General features: G+C 39.8%; 1 protein-coding gene across 1 annotated transcript in view; it reads left to right on the plus strand.

The window, feature by feature from the left end:
* Positions 1-25,086, plus strand: part of LOC136873685 (importin-4) — a 218,501-nt gene that overhangs the window by 60,214 nt on the left and 133,201 nt on the right. Inside the window, exon 10 of the mRNA XM_067146801.2 lies at positions 17,957-18,192. Coding sequence (XP_067002902.2) covers positions 17,957-18,192 — 236 coding nt within the window. The remainder of the gene's footprint in view (positions 1-17,956; positions 18,193-25,086) is intronic.

Here is a 25,086-nt window from a genome sequence, read left to right on the forward strand (position 1 = left end):
AACACTGACATGGGAGCTAGCGCCTTTGTCCTACAGAAGTACAAACTCTTCACATGTCTTCACCCGGAAGGAAGCGAAAACAAGATCTTACCAGACATCACAGAGCTACTCCACGATAAGATTCGACCCTTAGTTAAAGTATCACAACCGAGATCCTTTGATGATCTACGCAGAATCATCGCCCAGCTGGAGGAGGAACACAGAAGCAAAGCTACCAAAGACCCTAGCGCAGTTAGGAAGTGCTACCAGTGTGGAGGAGTGGGACACCTGAAGAACAAGTGCCCAGCCTTGACATCGGAAAACTAGGTCCGGCCCATTCTGGATCGAGAGGGGGTGGGACTGAGATCAGGAATGTGCCTCAAGACCTGACAGACGAGCAACCCTGGTCAAGTAGGAGAGGGATTGGTCAGATTGTGAGTAGAACAGGCCAACCACACTCAGTTATCATCTTAAGGATTAGCAACGAGAATTTTTCAGCCATACTCGACAGCCAAGCAAGCCATTCATTCGTCAAGATGACTGTTGCCAGATTACTACTGCCTATGAAGTCTCACCATATCGGAAGGGTAGTGAGAGCAGCGGACGGGTTAACCTATTACATCCAAGGACAGACTAACCTAACAGCGAAATGTATGAGTATGCCTATTGTAATCGACGTTGCAGTGATTCAGAACCTGATACCTGACATCATATTACGTCGCGACTTTCTGGTGGAATACAAGGTGATCCTAGACTATGCAGCTCATGAGGTCTTGTTGGGAAAAGACAGACATCTGACGGTTGCCTGGCACGATGGAAATCTTACAAGCAACTATTCTCATTTTGGTTCCGTATTGAAGTTGACGTATATCTCAAATATTATTATAATATTTATAGATCCACCTGTTGAATACAATACAAAACTAGGTCCGGCCCATTCTGGATTGAGAGGGGATGGGACCGGGATCAGGAATGTGTATTGAACAGGTGGATCTATAAATATAATAATAATATTTGAAATATACGATGGAATCACAAGAATACGGAAGTCGACGTAGACCTGGGAGATATCCACTTAACGCATCTTCGACTGATTGAAGAAGAGGAGCTGAGACACACCTTAAAGGACTTTCTGGAAGTTATCACCAATAAAATAGGACGGACTACCACGGCAACGCACACCATTGAATGCAGCACTTCCTCACCCATCAAACAACATCCATATCCATGCCTGACCTGAAAGACTCGCTGAAGCAAGTAAGTGGGTCTAGGATTTTCAGCACGCTGGATCTCAACTCCGGATATTGGCAAGTGGAGGTCGAGGAAAGTTCTAGACCACTGACTGCCTTCATGACACCGAGAGGATTGTACCAGTTTGCAGCAATGCCTTTTGGATTGAAGAATGCTCCTGCCACCTTCATGCAACTGATGGGTAAGGTATTATCAGGATATGTTGGAGATTTTTGCCAAGTGTATCCCGACGACATTGTAATTCACAACAAGAATTTTCAAGAACACCTTATACATCTGAGGGAAGTACTGGAACGACTGAAGATTCATGGACTGACTTGCCAACTGGAGAAGTGCCACTTCGCCCAATCCCGCATAGAATATATTGGTCACGTCCTAACATCTGAAGGCTTAGAAAGGCAACCAGTGAAGAATCGAGATATCGAAGAAACTGAATGCCTGCAGACCAAGCGACAAGTATATCAGTTCCTTGGCATGTGTGGATAGTATAGCACCTTCGTGCCACACTTTGAAGAGAAGGTAATACCACTCACCGGTCTTCTCCATAACAACTGCCCATTCCAGTGAACTAGCAAAGAAGAGGCAGATTCCAAGGCATTAAGGCTGCGATATGCAGTGTTCCCGGTCTAGCCCATCCCGACCCTCAACGGAAGATGTGCCTGTAGACGGACGCCAGCGACTCCGGCTTAGGAATGGTGTTATTTCAGGAGAGGAGTGATGGCGGAAGGGATATCGAGTATGCCAGCAGGAAGCTTTCTCCCACCGAACAACACTATTGCACTGCCGAGAAGGAAGCTTTAGCTGTGTTGTGGGCCATGGGCAAATTCGGAGGGTACTTGGAGGGAAAGAAGTTCCAACTCTACACCGATAACGCCACTTTCAAATGGTTGAACTTGGTCTCTGGCTCAAAATCTAAATTGATGCGATGGGCTCTGTTAATCGCAAAATTTGATTTCACTGTGTGTCCCATCCCAGGACTGTTGAACATAGGAGCAGACAGCTTATCTAGGCACCCGGCAATAGAACCTGAAGCTAGGAGCACCATTGTTGAGAGGGAGTTCCAATGAAAACACCAGAGTGAGCCCAAGGAACCTGTCCTTATGACCATCATGAAGGAACTTGATCTGGGAGTGATCAAACAGTGGCAGGAACAAGACAAGCCCTATAGGACCATGACGCAGTGGATTAGGAGACAGAACACCGATAGTTGACTCACCCTGAGGGAATTCAAGATTTGCTGCAAGAACTTCCAGGTTGACAGAGGACTCTTGATGTACAGATCTCACCTCTCCGACACACCTGCAGTAGTGGTGATCCCCAGAAAGCACATGACGGACATCCTCGAGAAGTTCCACGACAGCACTGAAGCCAGACGTCCAGGAGGTGAAGAGACATATCAGTCTATCCGACAAAGATTCTTCTAGGTTAGCATGCGGAAAGACATCCTGGACCATGTGAAGGGTTGCTACATCTGTGCCTGCACCAAGGTGAGCAACAGGAAGGCAGATTTGGAATGAGACCTTTCCAATACCAAAAGCTACGACGGGACACATCACCAGCCTTCTACAAGATGAGGTATTTAGCCATTACGGTATCCACGGTGCATTCTGTCTGACATCGGGAGTCAGTTCACGTCGAGTAAGCGGCAGCAAATGGTGACAGAATGTGGTGTGGAGCACTGGACCACCCCTATCTACAACACTGGGGCCAATCCATCGGAACGACAGAACCAGGAACTGAAAATGATGCTACGGGTCCACCTGATAGGCAAAGAACATCGACTGTGGGACCATCAGATACCGTAGTAAATCTTTGCCCTGCGACGATGCATCGACCGTGTCACCGACTACTCCCCAGCTAAGCTGTTCCTTGGTCGACAGCTATACGGCGCCGGGGATTGGGAGATTCTTCCAGCACCCACTTCTAGTCAAGATGTTGCAACGGTTTCCCAAGCAGAGTGGCAGCAGCAGCAACAACACGACATCAAGGAGATGCAAACTTTGGCCGAGAAGAGATTCCTTACCCAGGCCAAGGCTCAAGATGTCGAAGAGACCCAGATCTTCCTACCAGTCCAACAAGTACTGCGACGTAACCACCCAGTCAGTAATAAAATTGGAGGGCTTCATGCAGGTCTCGCACCTAAGTGGGTTGGTCCCATCGAGGGGTCTACTTACTAAAGACCAACCCTACTGTCAAGGTCCGTGCATTGGAGTTGCGGCGAATCACCCAACCGCTGCGCATACAGAGTGAGCCTGGAGGAGAGACTACTAATGACACAGCACCATCTGGTCATCGTGAGGAGAACGCATCGACATCATCATTGAGGAAGAGGCTGGCAGCGAGGCAACTCCAACCTCCGACACGACACAAGCTGGTCAAGAGGAGGAGAGCACATCCAGCGACATCGAGGAAGAAAGAAGATACAATCTACGACCAAGGCAAAATCGACGAGTGTGACAGAATGTGGAAATTGTTTCATAATATGGGGGGGGATATTGACGCAAGTGTGATAAACTGATATAACTTGAAACATATTTTCTCACTCATGGGTAAATAATGGAAGTATCGAGCTCAAATTATTATTTTTATTATTTTATGATTATTATTATTATTATTATTATTATTATTATTATTATTATTATTATTATTATTATTATTATTATTATTATTATTATTATTATTATTATTATTGTTCCGGGGATACCGTTGTGGACAGGGGTGAAAGAAGGTGTGGGCATGAATGGGTCAAGATCGGACAGTCAGAACATTGATTTAAAACTTTAAAATTATGGTTATATTTCTATCTCAGCTATCATTTTTTTCCCTTTTCTTTTCAGAAATAAGACTTAACAAAATTTGTGTATAAAAGATCATAAGAAGGGGGTAACAGTTGAGAAACCTTAACTAACAATTGTGAGTTTTAAGCTCCCTAATTATACACTCTTCAAGAGCACTATGGCTCCTTTCAAAAAAAAAAAAAAAAAAAAAAAAAAAAACAATACATCAAGGAGACGGATCTCCCAATACCTTCTACATCATAATCAGAGCCCCTTTGCTCTACCAGTTTGTCTAAGATACTGCGCTCCGAACCTTATAACTTTACAGCCTTTTAAAGGCATCATTCAACTTTTACATTTATAACCAGAGCATCTTTGATCTATAAATTTTACATTTCCGAGGCCTCTCTGGGCACAGCCTACATTTAACAAACAGTATTACCTGTCTTCTAGCCTCAACAGCCTGTATATTTAAATAAAAGGAATAAAATATAATTTTACAGGGATATTGAATACCCATTCTACTGTGCCTTTATGGAAAAACAACAGGTTCAGTTACTGGCCCAAAATTCAAAATTGTGCAGAGGTGAACTCTTGCACTCCTACAAGTTTATAATTAAATGGTTAAAACCCTTTTTGGGCTTGTGGCCCGAATATACAGAGGCTAAGCCTATACTGCTGAGATGACTAGATGGTGATAGTATTTAATTTGCCAGATTACAAACAGAAAACAGTTACAAAATCATAGTCACTTCAAACTCAAATTGAAGGAGATTTGAGAGGGTATCACACTCTCTATTCCCTGATTACGGTTAAGTTTCTTAAGCTTCTTTTAAATTTACATTCTATGATTGAAATTTACATTGTAAGAAAACTGAAGTTACATTATTAAGATTTTGAACCTTCCATTCGAGCTATCTGTCAAAGACAATCACTTAATAAGATCTGGACTGCCGTTACCTTGAGCTGATGGTCTGCTTGACGATGAATGAGTCACCGCGCCTCCTCTCACAACCACACACTGAATAAGACCTTGAGGCTCGAAAAAGTGCCATCTTTAATACGCGAGAGGAAGGATCCAGAAAACTCTAGGCTAAGGCCTGACACACCTCCAACTCTTATTGGGTAATTGAAATAGATACAAAAAATGCTAATTGCCTGGAAATTAAATATACAAAATTTTCTATCGGCCAACATCTTAAATTGGCGGGAAGAGATCGAAGTATTGTCAATTTTAACATACCAAAAACAAAGAGTAATCAACTCAGTGTAGTAAACTTTAAAATAAAAAAAGTACTTGACAATTTTAATAATTGCTCTTCACACCAGAGGGCATAAACATAGTTTGTGGTAGAGACATCTGTTGACAAAAGTTCAAACTTCTTGCGCTAGTAGTTGCGTGTTTTAGTTTTAAGATGGAAATTTACAAGGCGCTTCATTTAGATGAACGGGGCAGGTGTACCTCCCGATACAATTATTATTATTATTATTATTATTATTATTATTATTATTATTATTATTATTATTATTATTATTATTATTATTATTATTGTTATTGTCGTTGTTGTTATTATTATCATTATTATTATTATTATTATTATTATTATTATTATTATTATTATTATTATTATTATTATTTATGTAGTTGAATGATCCTCTCATGGGAACCATGTGACCTTGCCGCGGTGGGGAGGCATGCGTGTCCTAATGAAGCAGATAGTGGAGCCGTCGGTGCAACCATATCGGATGGGTATCTGTCGAGAGACCAGACTAACAAATGGTTCATTGAAAGGGGGGTAACAGCCTTTCGGAAGTTGCAAGGGCAGCAGTGTAGATGGTTGACTGATATGGTCTTGTAATATTACTTAACATGGCTTCGCTGTATTGATACTGCTACACGGCTGAAAGCAATGGCAAACTAGAGCCGTAAGTAACTCCCGAGGACATGCAGCTCTCTCTGTATGAATGATGTATTGATGATAGCTTCCTCCCGGGTAAAATATTCCGGAGATAAAATAGTCCTCCATTCGGATCTTCGGGTGGGGACGACACGAGAGGAGGTAATCAACAGGAAGATGGATGCTGACATTCTGCGAGTCAGAGTGTGGAATGTTATAAGTTCAAATCGTTGTGGTAGGTTAGAAATCTGAAAAAGGAGATGGATAGACTAAAGTTAGATGTAGTTGGTATAAGTGAAGTACATTGGCAGGAACAGCAGGATTTTTGGTCAGGCGACTACAGAATTATCAACACAAAATCAAACGGGAAATGCAGGAGTGGTTTAATATGAATGAAAATGAAAATAGGGCAGCAGGTAAGCTACTACGACCAGCATAGTGAAAGGATTATTGTTGTCAAGATAGACAACAAGCCAGTGCCCACCACAATAGTGCACGTCTATATGGCTACTAGTTCAGCAGATGATGAAGAGATTGAAAGAATATATAAAGAGATAGATGATTTAATATAATATGTAAAAGGCAACGAAAATCTAATTGTGATGGGAGACTGGAATGCAGTGGTAGGCCAAGGAAGAGAATGTAGCATAGTAGGAGAATTCGGATTGGGACAAAAGAATGAAAGAGGAACATGGCTGGTTGAATTCTGCACCGATCATGATTTAGTCCTTGCTAACACTTGGTTCGGGGCCGATGACCTCGATGTTAGGCCTCTTTAAACAACAAGCATCATCATCATCAACACTTGGTTCAAACACCACAAATGACAGCTGTTTACATGTATGAGACCTGGAGACACTAGAAGGTATCAAATAGAATTCTGATTAGACAGAGATTCAGAAACCACGTGTTGGATTGCAAGACTTTCCCAGGAGCAGATGTTGACTCTGACCTCAACCGGTTGGTGATGAAATGCCATCTGAAATTGAAGAAAGGAAGGAATACTAGGAGATGGGATATAGACAGATTGAAAGCAAAGAGTTTGAGGGATTGTTTCAATGAACTTGTTGTACAACCAAGAATGAGTTAGCTGGAAAATTTATAATGTCCAATAACGGACCATTATATTGATATTATAAATTTACTCATTCAGGACAAATATTTTAGGTTCCCTATGGGAATCAACATCTACATCATTTGATGGCCAGGCAGGCATCTATTTTTGGAAATGAGACATAGCTCTCATAGTACATTGACACTGCTGGTGGCTTCAAATAGCCTATGCAGTGGCCTCCACGGTATGCACTAGCCTTGCGTCTTGGGTGGTGTGCTAAGTCCCAACTGACGAGCCTAACTTAGCACACGAGGGCGAAACGCAGGCAACCAAGAATGAGTTAGCTGGAAAATTTATAATGTCCAATAACGGACCATTATATTGATATTATAAATTTACTCATTCAGGACAAATATTTTAGGTTCCCTATGGGAATCAACATCTACATCATTCTGAAGGTGATTGGGATCAGATACCGAGAAAGGAGAGTTTTTTACAATCTATACAAAAATCAGTCTGCAGTGATAAGAATCGAAGGCTTTGAAAAAGAGGCAGTGATCCAGAAAGGAGTGAGACAAGGCTGCTGTTTCCCCCCTCTTCTTTTCAGTGTTTACATATAACAGGCGATAAAGGAAATCAAAGAAGAATTTGGAAAGGGAATCAAAGTCCAAGGAGAGGAAATCAAAACTCTGAGATTTGCCAATGATATTGTTATTTTATCTGACTCTGTAAAAGATCTCGAGAAATTGCTGAATGGTATGGGACAGAGTCTTGGAGGAGGAATACAAGATGAAAATAAATAAGTCCAAAACAAAAGTAATGGAGTGCGGTCGAACAAAGGTGATGCAGAAAATATTAGATCAGTTGAGTAGAAATGTGACCCAAAGGTCGGTGTTAATCGGTCTTCAAGCAGCACCACAGAGTAACTACTACCATCTGGCTACGTAGTAGCACTCCGGGTGCTTCTTGGCCGGGTCGAACGCCTTTCGGCCATACATCCCCACCAGGTCCTTGTACTCCTCTTCTAGGTCGAGTACAAGGCCTCTACATGTGACAACCTCGCCCACAAGTTGGTAAAGGGCAAATGAAGTCCTAAAGCAAGTAGATGAATATTGTTACTTGGGTAGTAAAGTAACTAATGATGGTAGAAGTAAGGACGACATAAAATGCAGACTAGCACAAGCAAGGAAGGCCTTTCGTAAGAAAAGAAATTTATTCATCTCAACCATTGATATAGGAATTGGAAAAATGTTTGAAGACTTTTGTCTGGAGCATGGCATTTATGGAAGTGAAACATGGACGATAACTAGCTCAGAAAGAAAGAGAATAGAAGCTTTTGAAATGTGGTGTTACAGAAGAATGCTGAAGGTTAGATGGGTAGATAGAATCACAAATGAAGAGATACTGAATCAAGTTGGTGAGAGGAGATCGATTTGGCTAAATTTGACCAGAAGAAGAGATAGAACGATTGGGCACATCTTAAGACACCCAGTACTTGTACAGTTGGTTTTTGAGGGAAGTGTAGGTGGTAAGAACTGTAGGGGTAGACCAAGATACAAATATGACAAGCAGATTAGAGCAGATGTAGGGTGTATTAGTTATGTAGAAATGAAGAGGTTAGCACATGATAGGGTGGCATGGAGAGCTGTATCAAATCAGTCTATGGACTGATGACTCAAACAACAACAGCCGAATGATTGCAGTGTTTGTGAGGTTATGTCAGGAAACATGTAATGTATATAGACATTTATATGAGTTCAATTAATGTAAGAACCTGTATATAATTCATTATTACCTGTATATGTGATTTGTAATCCACTACAGAGTTGTGTAACACACTGTAACAACTGAAATGCAACTGGATCAGATGAGATGATGGTAGAATATTCTGTACATTATAACCATGTTGTTAGGCACTCGAGAGTTTACGAGGAGGTATTTTCGAAACTTATCTTTCTAGAAGCCTGGCCAGGCACCTATATAAAGAGGTGGTCTTGATGATAGAGACGAGTTATTGTTTAGTAAGAGTCGTGGTTTAACAGGAGTTGTTCTGACCAGACGTGCATCGTGCTAACGAGTGTTTGAAGTATGTGAATTTGCTTAGTAAAGTTAGTAGTTGACATGCAGTAGTTGCAGTCTCCATGTGTTCGTGATAGGCAGTTGATAAAATGGTGGCTTGTTGATATTCTCGGAGTGAAGTGTTTTGTTTGTGGTATAATGATTAAGATTGTGTGTGTTTAATTTGTAAATAATTTTAAATAAATCTGTGTACGCAAGTTGACGGCATTTTGTGTGCATCATTGTAGTTACATCAAGATGTCGATAGGTTCAAGAAACTGAGAGGAGCTGATTTCGACCGTCAGCTGTCCTGAGAATGGTCACTGCCATCACACATTTTGTGATTCTGACTTCTGTAACACAAATTTTCAGATGACCACCAGCCATAAGACATATTTGTGTCAAAACGGGCAGGACTAGATAACTCATCTTCCACGAAGGCATGCACGCAGAATGAGCAGGATGAGTTCCTTCATCATTCGAGGAAGCGCATAATGGGCAGGACGAGCTCTTTCATCATTCACAGAAGAGTAATGGTTGATGCAGGGTAACTCATCACTCACATCATGATAATGGGTGTGATGAATGAACTCTATTCAGTCAAAATATATATGCCCTGTTACAAATGGTCATTTCTTAGTGTAAACTCCCTGGTTAAGTGGTTAAACTGTTGTGTCGTAAATGCTTCTGTGCTTCACAGAAATAGTGGCATCAAAAATAAGAAAGGAAACATATGAACTGTTGGAGATATAGTGGGAACTATCAAGGATGTCTGTTAGAAGGGGTTACTGAGGTTCAGAGTAAATTAATAGGAAATCAGGAAGAAAATCATTGTCATTCGATAAAAAAAAAAAAAATAAAAAAAAAAAAGCAGGGGGAAAATCAAATTAAGGCCACATGCGTTAATTCCTCAAATAAGAAATGTTTTCCAAAGTTAGGTCAAAATTCATCGAAGCAACCAAGAGAATAAAAGTGTGTCAGAACAGAGGAGAAGAGATAAGCAGAACCCAGAATTGTATGAGGGAGGTTAAAGAAAGGGAATGATACCACAGGAGGATGTCACAAGGGAAAATAAGGACTATTTCTCAGTTACCTGACAAGTAAAAGAGAGCTTCAAGGAAGAACTGGAGAGAATAACAAGAAAGAGTCAAAAAGGTAAAAGAAATGCAGAAGAATTTCTAGTTCACATGCTTGGTAGCACCCATCAATTGGATCAGAGTTCGATCTTGGCTCAGTCCGGTGGTATTTGAAGGTGCTCAAATACGTCAGTCTCTTGTCTGTAGATTTACTGGCATGTTAAAGAACTCCTGCAGGACTACATTCCAGTATCTTGGCGTCTCCAAAAACCATAAAAGTAAAGCCAGTTACATTATTATTATTGCATAAAGGAAAGTAAGAAACCTATATTCAGTGCTACTTAGCTATTATTGGAAGGTATGTAACCAGTTGGAACCATAGCTGTTGGAAGAGAGTTCAGAGAAACAAGATAAAAGCATGCAGAAAAATCAGAGACCTAGAGTAAAAATTGGAGCAGGGACAGATATAGTAGGTGCAAAAAATGTAAAGAGAATTACACTTCTATATTCAAGCATATCACCTCCATGGAAGCTGTTGCCGCCTCCATACCTCTTGAAATTTCAAAATACCATATTTACTTGCATATTAGACCCCTTTTCTTCCACTTCTACAGCCAAAAGAAGTAACGGGCAGTCCAATATCCTTTAACCTCAAATTTTGTGCAGTGAACACATGGCTTCTAGGCTATAAGGAGCTATAAATTATACATGTAAACATTCTGCACTATTCTTTAACAAACTCATGAATGTATTTGAGTTATACTGGCTATTTTCTTTGGAATGCAGTTTTCCTAAATGTAAAAGGACAATAAATGAACACGATTTTTAGACCTACATATAAAGTAAATATAGTCAGTCTTAGTTACTCATATCACGTCATTCGTTTCATCTCATTAATTCCTCTGATTAGGTTGATGTCAGGAAGGGCATACGATCATGAAATCTCGCTACGAAAATTTCTCTCACTTCATACTCCTCCCCGTAGAGAAAAGGGGTAAGCACATCATATTTGGAGAAAACTTAGGAAAGGATCAAGCATTTTCGGGGATAACGACAGAACAGAAAAGCAGGTTGTAAGGAACAGCACTTACACAATTTATATTAACAATATTAAGAATAAATGAGAATAAATAAAAGTAAACATTTTACAATCTTTAAAGGGAGTTTAGTGCGTGACCTTGAGCTAAACAGCCACGGATACTGCACGTTAAATGTTGAATGTAAATAAGACTGATATCTTATTGAAACTAGAAAAATTCAGCATAAGCTGAAATAAATCCATAAACTATATTGTAGGTTGACTAATGTCAAACCACAATTTAAGTTACAAATTTTTTGATAACAATGAAATATTAAAGTGAATTTTACAAGAAAACATTAAATTTAAATAGAGAAAAGATTCGTAGCGCTCCTCCAGGGAGAAAAAGTTCATTAAAACTACTGAAAAACCATTTAGCAGCATTTAGATCCATTAGCCATAAAAATTCAATGACTAGCATAAAAAAACCAGGTGAACAGATCTTCACCAGCGGTTAGGCAAACCAATTGTCAGCAATATTTTTAAAAAGAAAAGCCATGAGAACTTGGTTTTACTTGCGAATGCGAAGAAATGCAGACGAATAAATCGTTGTTAAATGCAGAGTCCAAATTGCCACCTGATGTGTTTCTGCTCTGAACATGAAAAACTCTGCCAGACAGGTGACGACTGAAGTTTATGCTAGCTGCTTCTTGATATGTCGGTGTGGCTCAGAGCTGCAAGAGCCCAAGTTGCGCTGGCGAGTGGTTGACCTTCTGATGGCTGAATGCAAGCTAGCGAGTCTGCTGCTAACATTACGTAGAGGGATGGAATGTTCTCGAGGCAGAAGACGATAAATAGCGCTGGAAAACTAACAATTTTGTTGTTGTTGTTGTTGTTGTTGTTGTTGTTGTTGTTGTTGTTAGTCGTTTAGTCACTTCCGACTCTCTGTGACCCCATAGACCAAAGTGCACCATTCCTTTCTGTCGTGTACTATTTTCCGAAGTCTTTCTAAGTTGAGAGCCATGGCTTCCTTGATGCCATCAATCCACCTCATCCATTGTGCCCTCTTTTTCTTTTACCATCAGTCTTCTTCAACATTAAGGTCTTTTCCTTGAATTATGGTTTCTCATAATATGACCAAAGTACTTCAGTTTTTGTCTGAGTATTTGACCTTCCAGTTTGGGTTTATTTCCTGTAGTATGGACGTATTAGACCTCTTCGCAATCCACGGAACTCTTAAGGAGTTTTCTCCAACACTGTAGTTCAGATGCATCTATTCTTCAACGTTCAGCCTTTCTTACTGTCCACGTCTCGCTTCCGTACATTGCTGCTGGGAAAACCATAGCCTTCACTATATGAATCTTCGTTCTTAAAGTTACGTCTCTACTCTTTAAGTTACTACAGAGAATAATAACAGAAAAAAAACACGCGCACACGCGCGCGCGCACCCACACACACACACACACACAATATGCGAAGAAAGGTCCTGAAGGAATATTAGTACAGTAATTTGTCCAACCCTTGTCCCTTTTCTCTACGAGGTCAGGTATGAGGTAATGTGAGATGAATCTGCCGTGGCTTTTTTTAATGACCGGATGCCCTTCCTGATGTCAGCCTCATCAGAGGAGTTAATAAGATGAAATTAATGGCGTCATATATTATACTAGGAAGGGAGAGGGTGAAACCCAGTGCCGGCACGTAGCCTACTCCTGTCAAATAGCACCAAGGGGTCTGCTCAAGGCTTAAGTCCCCATACTACGGACGAATCACTATCAACAGCGTCATATGCCCTCACTCCATATGAGCACTGCGGAGAAGTTTGGAATTTAATCCAGGCTTTTGGCACGCAATCTAGTGATTAGAAATTGTATACCACCACATCCCCCACCCTACCAGCCAACATTCTGATGGTGAAATTTTTTTCGACCAACGTGACTCAAACCGGCTACCCTCACTGTCAGACCGTTTAGACTTCAACGCCTTAAGGATCATGGCCACCAGGCAGGCTGAATACTAGTACAGTAGTAGAACCTCGATAATTCGAAATCGGTTAATTCAAAATCTTGCCTAATTCGAAGAAGCTCTCATTCCTGGAAACATGAGGTACGGTTTCTCATGTTATTTAAATTGTTTAATTCAAATACAGATAATTCGTAATTCGAAGAACAATGTTAGTCCCATTTCTGAAATTCAGACTTTTAATTCGAAACTGCCTTTACATTTTAAAAAAAAGGTCTTTTACAGAGTAATTTAAATTCAAAATTTCTCTGCGTCGTGAAAGAACATGTCTTCTGTAACGTTCAGAGGTAGTTTTCCGATCTTTCCCTTACTTCGGTGTGTCTACAGTGTGCTTCATATTTGCTAAGTTCAAGTGAAATCGTAATTCTTTTGTATTCGGCATTTTGAGAAACATATTATCAATGCTGATGAAACTGCGTTGTTTTTAAAAGAATGCTGAGCCCAAACGGACTTATGGTTTTAAGGCAATGCATCTGTGAAAATCCTAAAATCTACAGTTTTCATCCTATCGCCTTAGAATTTTGATCATTTAATGTCAGTATCAGTACTGGAAGCGTTCTTTGCATAACTGTGGCTATTGAAAGCCAAACCCTTATTTTTAAGTATATTTTATCATACCTGCCAACTTTCCCGATTTAGGCGGGAGACTCCCGATTTTCGACGTTTTTCCCGCCTCCCGATTATTCTATTATTTCTCCCGATTTTAGCTTATTTTTTGGTGGACTTGAAACATTTGTTTTCAAATCCCGCCATTTCAGCTTTTTTACGCGAGTGGCCGGAAGTCCTTCGCTCATTGGCCACTTTCAAACGAAATATCTACGTTTATTAATGTGAGAAATGTGCGCGAATGTGCGATGTTTATTGAAACCTGTATATCGCGACGCGTGTATCGATCGTCAATCTCTCGTTCTCGCGTGCTATGTTCGTGTTCGTTCACATCAGTCTAGTCGATTCTAGAGACTAGTCGCTAGATATGGAGTCGTTTTAGTAATTTAGTGATATAATTTCAATGATAAAGACTAGTGACTTTTCTAGAGATTTTAGGAGCCATTTGGAGACAATTCTAACTCATTTTAATTTATCTCAATATAAATAAAATAAGAGTGTCTGTACATTGCTCAGAAATTATAAAGATTGATATTTCTGTTCCAGTCGTGACCACAGTAACAAGGATAAATACACGTTTTAATTTTTCGTAATGTATGTATGTATGTATGTATGTATGTACGTATGTACGCGCATCACGAGAAAACGGCTGCAGAGAATTTAATGAAAAACAGTATATAAAGTCAGGGAATATGTCGCTACAATCTAGGCTAACAATAATTGTGTTCACAATGAGTGAAATGGTAGCATAGGAGAAGGCCTAAAATCTAATTCTCACATATTTATGTTATTATTGGCCCTATCGATAAATACTACATAGTTAAAGTTATATATTATTAAATTTCCTATCATTTATGTCTTAATACAGTCTTGCCGTATCGGCTGCGATAACAGAGATATTCGTGAATTTGGATTTTTGTTGCTAAGTCCATATCAGCGCCGAGGTACAAGAAAATGGGTGAACAGAATTTAATGAAAATCAGTACGTTAAGTTGGGGAATAAGGAACTACAGTCTGCGCTATAAATAATTTTTCACCCTGTTCGAAATGGTAGTATAGGGGAAGGTGCCAACATTTAATTTTTAATGACCTATCTAATTGGTCATATCGAAAAGTACTACATAACAAAAGTTATAGAGAGTACAATTTCTGATTATTTATGTCTTATTCAGTTTTTCTGTACCGACTATAATAAAATTGTGTAGATGATTATAAGAATGAAAAAAGTCATGAAGGAATGATCGCTTGAATAACTGCACAAGAGGGAGTCATAAACAAAAGGAGGATTCACTTTACATTAGATGCTTTAATATCACAGAGTTGGAAGAAAACTAAACGTGAAGGCCTGCAATATACGCAGCTCATAAAATTGATCAACAATAACGTTACATTTACCATTGTTTGTTGTGATGTGCTTTGTGTATTCTGCTGCCATTTATCTCCGATAGATGGGATTACTGCTGCGTACCTACTATAACAGCCTGCCTGAATATTGGCGGGAATTACCTGGGGAGTTAGATCTCTCTCTTCTTCAGCATGCCATTCCTCTGGTTATACATTTTCTGATACTACTGGTACGTAACACACTGGATCATCATAGTACTCCAGCTATTCGATCCCTACTCTGAGGCAATGATTGGAATGAGCAGTGTGCACACTTAAATGAAATAACCACGAACCTACTACGTTGGCGTAGCAGGGGGAGAGGTGGTACTACCACGTGGCGCATTCCAGGTGGCGGAAAGCGGGGTGGGGGGTCCTAACCGGCTTGCCGGCGGACTTGAGCGAAATAAAATAGCTCTCGTGGACCAAACACACACCCCTCTGTGGGTGTGGGGTGCAGGCAAAAAATACCCCACGGTATCCCCTGCCTGTCGTAAGAGGCAACTAAAAGGGGCGACCTAGGGATGTTTGAATTAGAGCCATGATACTACTTATAATTAGTACCACCATGCGGGGAACACCATGGGTCGCGTTTACTTGCGTGAAGTACCACTATGTTAGGTGCACAATAGGTTTGTGAATAGTACCACTCTATGAACGACACCATGGGTCTGCCTGGCCTATGGTTAGTAGCCACTATGTAAGGAACAGCACGTTTTGAATTCTGGTCAGTGAATGATTTTGGACTTTTAAATTGTCATTACATTTTGTCTCATTTTGTACAGGCCGATGACCTAGATGTTAGGTTCCTTTAAACAATGAGCATCATCTTAAATGGAATAATGACAGTGTGTTAGTGGCTGTCTGCGGCCTGGTCATTCTAGCTCTGGAACTTTGAACTGTTAGATCGACACTGTGGTACTTTTCTTTAAAAATGAGAAAATGTGCTGTTTTTCATTTTATCGAATATTTCATATGACAGCATTACTTTTAATCGTGACATTAGTTCTGACATCATTGTAATGACCGATGTTGACTTCAGTTGGGAAAACTATAAGGTCAGTCTTTCTGAGAATTCTGTAGTAAAGCACGGGTACAACAGCTAGTTATTTGATACAAACAGCATTACGATTCGCATAATCACGCTGGCGCTTGATGCAATATATTAATCTATGCATTTGCTAAGTAATGGCATTTAAGTGCATGACCGATACATACGTGTGGAGCATGAGTTCATACATTTTTCGGAAGGCTTATCAGAGACAGATCATCTCACTCACATACTTCCTGTGAGGTAATAGAGGTGTGTAATTTTCAGCTTTGTAGCCTTGTTATAAATATATCATAGTATTGTATTGTACAAGACGTGTAGAATAAGCAGTTTTGACCAATTGTATCTCCTGATTTCTCCAGATTTTTCGTGATTTTCATATCAAAATCTCCTGATTTTTGGTTTTGTAAAGTTGGTAGGTATGTTTTATGCTTGTTTTCCACATTCATCACATCAGGATTTACCTAAACAGCTGTATATGAGATAAGAGGGATCGCATTGTTCAGGTTAGGTATGCTATCAAGTGCCCGCATAGTGCCAGAAGTTCCACGACGGGAAGATTAAAAATAAATAACAGAAAAGTTAACCGCTTTTATGGATATCTACAGGTATTGCGGTAATGCATTTTATTATCATAATCTTTAATTTCATACGATTGTTGTCTCCATTTTTTTATTAACACATACCGGTAGTATGCTTTGTTTGGCATCTCCGAAAATCGTTAAGTGGGGACGTAAAATTATTGTTCTTATCATGTTTTAAACCTACTTGTAACTAAAAAAACCTATATTGGCCCAGGTTACGAGATATTTAATGAACACTTTGTTAATGATCTCACCTGCTATATTAATAGCAACAACCGTAGATATTTCTTAACTAAAGTAATTCGTTCTTCATCCCGAGGTGGTGCAGCTCTTTTTAGACAAGTCTCTAGGGGAAGGGAGTTGCATGTACTAGTTTTACCTCATATCAGTCTTCCTGCCATTCATAAATCCTTGTCAATACGGTACCAGAAATCGAACTCAGGCTCCCGAGAATGGCAGCGGCGCTAACAATTACACTGGCAGACATTCTTAACTTTAACTACAAAACACAGACACACATACATGAATGATACGTGCTTGCAATTCACCTATTTGTGCTACGCCAGCAGAGCTGCAGTAAGTCTACGCTACAGTGGTGGACATTTCTTACATATAAAACACAGATGTACCGCAAGACTTTGATGCAGGTTATCATTGCGTGGGTCGTACGGACGAAACTATTCACCAATTTGTGCAATATCATCAGAACTGCTGTAAGGCTTGTAACTGCTTTGAAGCGGAATCGTTGTTTTTCTCTGAAGAATTACATTGGATGCAAAATTTATTTTTTTCATTTTCTTCTTCTTGAAAAGCCGGGGGGTCTAATACACGAGTAAATACAGTATGGATTTTTCATAAACCTCATCATGCTTGAGTTTAGATCAATATATTTCTCAATCTATCAAGCTAAAGCACTAGAAATGTACATATTATACAAAGATATTTGAAAATAGAATTTTTGTAAAAAAAAAATTCTGGTCTAAAATTCCACCTAATTTCAGAACCAACTACTTATATTTTCTTGCAATTATTAACTGATGCTCTCTGATGTTTGGGGTTACTGTATTACTATACTTTGTACGCTAGGTGTAAAGAATAATCAGCTGTTTTTGTTCTCTTGTGTATGTTGTATTGATTTGTGTTATTACATTCTTGTTTGAAAACTTTTCTTTGTGGGTATAGCTCATTTTTATTCTTTACAGATACATTGGGTGTACTAGCACGAACTATTGGACCTGAAAATTTCCGACCTCTTGCTCATGAAAGTATCCAGCTTGGTTTGAAGCTTATGGACAAAGTAGACGATCCTGACTTGCGGAAAAGTATTTATGGACTATTCGCTGCAATTTCCTCTGTGCTAAAGGAAGAGATGGCTACAGTCTTGCCAACAATTGTGGAACTAATGCTGGACTCACTGAAGAGTGTGGAAGGGATTGTGGTAATAATCATTAGTCACCCCCTCTCAACCCTTCTGAAATTATACAGTAATCACTGGCAAACACATTTTGGAACCTTCAATGTTAGACTTATTTCTGGGTATATTTGTCTCCCTAATGCTAAAAATGGCACTATTTCCTTATCAGTTCTAGTTTTGGACATAGATTATAACTATCACATACCATCCCTCACTATGGTTGGTCATCAGAATTCATGATATTTTGATGATGAAGATTATGATTGTTGATTTAAGAGGCCAAAGGTTGTGGGGCCCCCCAAGAGTATTTTATAGTACAGTTTAGTTAATCACCTTATATGAAAGAAACACCTTGAAAACTGTAGGAAACTATACCACTTACATGAAACCTAAATCATGACCATATGATTCAAACATCCCAATCATTCCAGACCTAAGAAGCTCGTTTTGGAAGAGTGAAATTTACCAGGACAATACTACTGAAGGTTCCAAACATAAATGGCCGTCATGTGCAGCCCATCTTCCTTGATATCTGGTGGTGGTGATTATTGTTTTAAGAGGAAATACAACTAGGCAATCATCCTTTATATAATAGTAATCAGAGAGAGGAAATGGAAGGGATCGAACACTTTGAAAAATGAAGGTATTGGCTGAAGAAAGACACGGGCCACGAAGGCCATGAAAATAAAAGACTCCCTAGGTCTCGCAACCTAATACCGTCAGCGTTGGAAAAGAACAAGAGTCGACCAAGAGAGGTTAGATAGGGTAGATAAAAGTGAGGAGCCTGGCACAAATGAGTGGAAGCAATGCCAGAACTCATCTGAGGGCCTCGTGGTCGCCAATCCACGCTCCCAAGTTAAGGGCCCTTTGGGCCCCTTTTAGTCACCTTTTACGACAGGCAGGGGTATCATGGATGTATTCTACCGCCCCCACCCACAAGGGGGTCCTTGGTATCTGGCCTCCATTGTTTTTATATCTTGGTGGAATGTTTCACATTATTCGCTTACACCAAGTTTATCTGGAAAGCGTTCAAAGTGATTGTGGAGAAAAGGGAGCTCAGTATTCATTCTACAGCCAAGCCTGTTAAAATGAAAGCACATTTGACTTCTTGTAGTCAAGGAAGTTTTTCACAAAACCAAAGACCTGCATGGTATTCTATTTCATTAATTGATTCTATTAATATACAGTTGATCTGTGGCCCATAGAAAATTGCCTTCAGTTTTCCATAGTTAGTCCAGGCAATTAATGCACTATGTATCCAGAACAGAAGCCATGCGTATTGAAATCCTTTACAAGTTGCTATGTCAGTCCTAACTTTATATTTAATGGTGATTGAATGCTTCTAGTTCATGTTACCAAAGGTGCATTGATTACATTATGTTCTCCACCCACCATACCTTCCTTCAGAGGCCAGTCTTTCTGCTCATATTTGGCCATACTAATCCCATAACCATAAAAATCAAGGATACTTTGTGTAGCTGTGTTGTAAATCAAGAACAAAATTAATAATCTTCAGGTCTACACAAATAACCCATCAATGTTCCCAGTAATACACTGGCAAATAAACCCACATCACTTCAACTTTCCTATAAATTTTTATCTTTATTAAGTCACATTGTCACTCATTTCATCTCATTAACCCATTGCCATGCAGTTATTTTCCTTGAAAAATTTACCTTGGAATGCGATTATTTCTTGTACATTTTAAGTTATGGATGCTAAAATGGTTATAAAGCATACTGCATCAAACTAACAACATTTTGGGTTACAGTTTAACTTCCTACAATTAACTGAGGTCTTTTGAGGTATGGTCCAACATCCATTCTCGTGGAGGGCAACTTTCTATTTTTTGCACTCGAAGCAAGATTCCTTCTGGATTCCACACTCAAAACAGACTTTACATCTCCTTGATGGGGCTGTTTTCATTGCTGTAGGAGCAATCTTCTCAGGAAAATGATCGCAGTGCCTTCCCTGTAGTCTCATTGGTGTGCTATCTTGAGATGGACGTCCTCTAGTGGCGTAATCAGGAATGGTGACATCTTCTGGAATTTTCTCTGCAACATTGACTCGGATTGATGAGAAGCTCATTCTCTTTTTCGTCGTGCTCAGCATGTCATGTATGTAGCTAGAACTCTGCAATGTCACATCCATCAAGTAGAAGTACAATTTCTTGTACCCTTTTACATACCTGCATATGAGAGGGTAAGATGCTGAGTTCTGGCCATGCGAATCCATGCCAACCTCTCCTGAATTGTAGTCCGCTACTATGTTTGGCTTTAGTTCCTGTTTACCTTGGCCATACTTCTTCTCAATCTCTACGAGTGTGGTGCAGCATGTTCTGTTGACATGCACCAGGCTTCTTGTCAGTCCATTTTGTAGCAAAGGGTACCATTGAAGGAGGCAAATATGAATTTGTCTTTCTTCAAACTTGTGGGCTTGAAGGTAGGTGGGATGAACTTTCTGTTTGGTCGCTGAGCCTTTGTTATGCCCTCTGCAGCTATTTTTGTGCAGTTGGGAGCATATTGGCCTGGAGCTGATGTACGAAGTGTGTTCCAAAAAAGACCGAACTTTGTAAATTGCGCGCAAACCGCAACATTGAGCGAGTTATGACTGTGGCGGCGCCTAGCGGCAACTTCTGACAACAGACCGCTGCTTTCCGCATTCCATTGCCTGCATTATCAGTTGAGTTAGAGCCTCTGAAGTGATTGCGTGTGTCACATGTTCGTCGAATTCTATAATGAAACAGCTTGAGGAACAACGCGTGTGCGTGAAGTTCTGCTTCAAAGTTGGGAAAACGTTTGTGGAAACATTTGAAATGTTGAAGCTAGCATACGGGGAGGAATGCATGAGTCGTACACAATGCTACGAGTGGTTTAAACGTTTCAAAGACGGTAGAACGTCTGTCACTGAAGACCCTAGGCCTGGGCGACCTTCCACATCAACAGACGACCGCCATGTCGAGAGAGTTCGTGAAGTGATTCGTGGAAATCGTCGTTTGACAGTCCGAGAGGTTGATGATCAGGTGTGCATCAGTGCTAAATTTGTCCCTCGTTTGCTGAGTGACGATCAAAAAGAGAACCGAGTCAGCATCAGTCAGGAAATGCTTGCTAACGCAGATGCTGATGACAACTTCCTGAAGAACATCATCACTGGAGATGAGACGTGGGTGTACAGTTACAATGTCGAAACCAAAAGGCAATCATCACAGTGGGTGGGGAAAGGTTCTTCTCGACCGAAAAAAGCACGAATGAGTTGTTCAAACATCAAGGTGATGCTGATTGTGTTTTTCGATTGGAAAGGCATTGTCCATCACGAGTTTGTACCCCGAGGCCAGACAGTGAACAAAGAACTGTACCAGAATGTTTTAACGCATTTGAGAGATGCTGTGCGCAGGAAGAGGCCTGAACTGTGGGAAAACAAATCTTGGATGTTGCACCATGACAATGCGCCAGCACATGCCTCTCTCTCGGTCCGCAGTTATCTGGCAAAATACCAAATTCCTGTTGTGCCCCATCCGCCCTATTCTCCCGACTTGGCTCCAGCAGACTTTTTCTTATTCCCCAAATTGAAAACCACCTTGAAAGGACATTGTTTCCAAGACATTGAAGAGATCAAGGAGAATGCGACGAGGCAACTTTGCGCCATCAAAGAAAGTGCATTCCAGGAAGCATTCCAAAAGTGGAAGAAACGTTGGCAACACGCTGTTGATAGTGCAGGGGACTATTTTGAAGGGGACAGTCTGTGAAATGATGTAAGCTACATAATAAAGTTTTTCTAGCCACAGTTCGGTCTTTTTTTGAACACACCTCGTATCTTGACCAAATATGGCTTCATCGGGCTCGTGAAATGGTTGTTTATTTCTTTAGGCCCTATTAATGACAGATGGCGCTCCATGCACATATCTATCAAAAGTGTACAGTAGAAACCGTATTTAACGTTTTCACAGGAACCTGATTTTTTAACCTTAAATGGGGGTTTACCTTAAATCGAGGTTTCAGTAGAAAGCACACCTTTTCCAGAGATCTTTGCCTGTATTAACATAAATGGTACCATCATACATTATGTACACAGTGACAGCAATAAACACCTGTGGAAGACTATCAGGGAGGAAAAAGGAAAAGGAGACTCCTTGCTGGAACAGCAGCATAAAGGAAGCAGTTAGAAAGAAACAAATGGCTTGGAGAAAGTGGATAGGCAGCAATAGTACAGAGAATTGGTAGAAATATAAATAAGCCAAAACGGTATGTAAGAAAATATGTAGTACAAGAAGAGAAACTTTACAGGAGGATATAAAGGGAAGTAAAGAGGTTTTGTATGGTTTGGTGAAGAAAAGTTTATGAAATAGGGAAGATACAAAATTTGTAAATACTGAAACAAGGCAGATATTGATGCAAAAAGATGACATACTAAAAAGGTGGGAGGAATACTTCTCAGAATTGCTAAAGTTTAAATACAGTGAACTGGTAGATGAGAAGGAGCAAGAAGAAACTATGGGGAAAGAAGAAGAAGAAAAAAGGAGATATCGATGTTAGAAATAGAGGAAGCCATATAAAAGATGAAGAGCGGTAAAGCAACTGGAGTGGATGAGATAACTATGGAAATGTTAAAAGCAGCCGGATAGGGCTACAGTGGCTGTAGAGATTATTTAGAATAATCTGGAGGAAGAAAGAGGTCCCAGAAGAGTGGGGAAAGGGTTTAATTATCCCGATATTTAGAAAAGGTTATAAAAAGGAATGTAATAACTACAGAGATATCACCCTTATTGTCCATGTAGCTGAGATATTTGAGAGAGTATTGGAAGGAAGACTGAGGAGGAAGCTAGAAGGAGAAATGGAAGAACAGTATGGTTTTAGGAAAGACAGATCAACATTTGACCTGATCTTTACATTAAGACATATGATGGAGAAAAGATGGGAGTTTGGAAAAGACATAGTGATGACATTTATTGACATTGAGAAAGCTTATGACAGTGTGCCCAGACAGTTGGTATGGGACACATTAAGGAAAAAACAAGTTAACCGAGTGGAAGTGCAAATGATAAAAGCTATGTACAAAAATTGTGTTAGTGATGTGAAGCTAGTATAGGAAAAACAAAATTGTTTAAAGCTGAAACTGGTCTCCGTCAGGGAAGTATACTATCCCTCATACTATTCATCATAGGCATGGATGAAATTCATAAGAACATTAAACAGAGATTGGGAAGACAGGCAACAAAAGCCATGTTGTTTGCAGATGATATAGTGATATGGGGTGAGGATGAAACAGAAGTGCAAAAACAAGTAGATGTATGGAATCAAGAGATAGAAAAATTTGGGATGAAATAAGCATAGAGAAAAGTAAAACAATAGTGATGACAAGGGGAAGGAAGGAAGGAAGGAAGGAAGGAAGAGGAAAGATAAAACTGAATGGTAAAATTCTGAAAGTGGTTAAAAGTTTCAAGTACTTGAGAAGTATGATCACAGAAGATGGAAAGATCACCGAGGAAATTGGGAAAAGAATACAACAAGCAAACAGCTTCTACCAGAGTGTAAGGGGTATTTTGTGGAACCAAGATGTCCCAAAGAAATGTAAGAAAGTATTATATTTGACCTATTATGAACCCATACTAATTTATGCAGCTGGATCGTGGACTACAGCACAACGAGAGGGGAGTAGAATACAGGCAGCGGAGATGAAATTTCTAAGAGGTATCGAGGGCAAGACCAGAAAGGATAGAATTAGACAGGATAGAGACAACAAAGATAAAGTAGTATGGGCATATAATGAGAATGGGAGAAGAGAGAGTTCCAAAAAAAAAAAAAAAAAAAGGAGGAAAACCAGAAGATGTACTTAAAAATGGAGAAGAGTGGTGGAGAGACAGGCAGCGATGGAGGTCCTTGATTCACAACACGATCCGGGAAGCTGAAAATTGGAAATGAAGATGATGATGATGATATCAATAAAACAAGGAGGTATCTACCCTACACACTGTATGTAGTTACAGTTTGTGATTCACTTTGACAGATTTTTGTCGCTGAATGAAAAATCACTTTGGTTTAAAGTTGTTCTAATAACGTTATACATGATTTTTCATAAAAATCAGGAAGATACCGAATTCATACAAAAAACACATTAAAATCGGTATGAAATAGCAATCGGTTTGTTTAAACACTTTTGCAGATGTTTTCCTAGCAGTGGCTTACTCATTAACACGCAGTTTCTAATTCCGATAGTCTGAACATGCATATTCAGTTTCATTTTTAAAAATTGTAATAGCATCACTCCAGAGGCTTCTGGCAAACATTTCCATTTTCTTACTTCAAATGGCATCACCTAACTAGGTTTACGGCGCACATATTAACATATTTCAAGCTCCCTGTAGAATAATCATAACATTTTCGTGATAAATTTACACAGGAACAGCCTTTCTGAAATTTAACAAGTTGCGAAAGTACATAACCTAACCTCTGAAATTAGTAATGCACACCACTGTATCTTGAGAAGTATCACATTATTTTATTTCAGTACATAGTATTAAAATTAAGCAATTGTGTACTTCAACCTTTATTTCTAAGGAGTTAACAACTGCTGGCATTGCACTTATTCCGAAAATATATTATCCTGATGTGTTTTTACATGAGCAGGAGTTTTGAATAGACCTCATGCTCGCTGAAGATCGACTCACTTGCACGTAGCGAGGAATCGATACGGAAGATGATCGATCACATCCAATATAAACGCTGGAGTAGAGTGTATGAATATTGATAACGGATTAAAACTAACACGCCCGAATTTGTCCGTAATAATGGCCGAATCAGTAAAAGGGTTTTCATTGTAACCGAAGGATATTGCACAGATTAATATAGGAATTTTTGAAGGTTATAATAACATTGTCATTAAAACGGGAGTTCTCATCTGCTACAGCGGCCGCGGTCAAAT

Source organism: Anabrus simplex, chromosome 5 (genome assembly GCF_040414725.1).
Source record: "Anabrus simplex isolate iqAnaSimp1 chromosome 5, ASM4041472v1, whole genome shotgun sequence".
In the NCBI taxonomy this organism is placed as follows: Eukaryota; Metazoa; Arthropoda; class Insecta; order Orthoptera; family Tettigoniidae; genus Anabrus; species Anabrus simplex.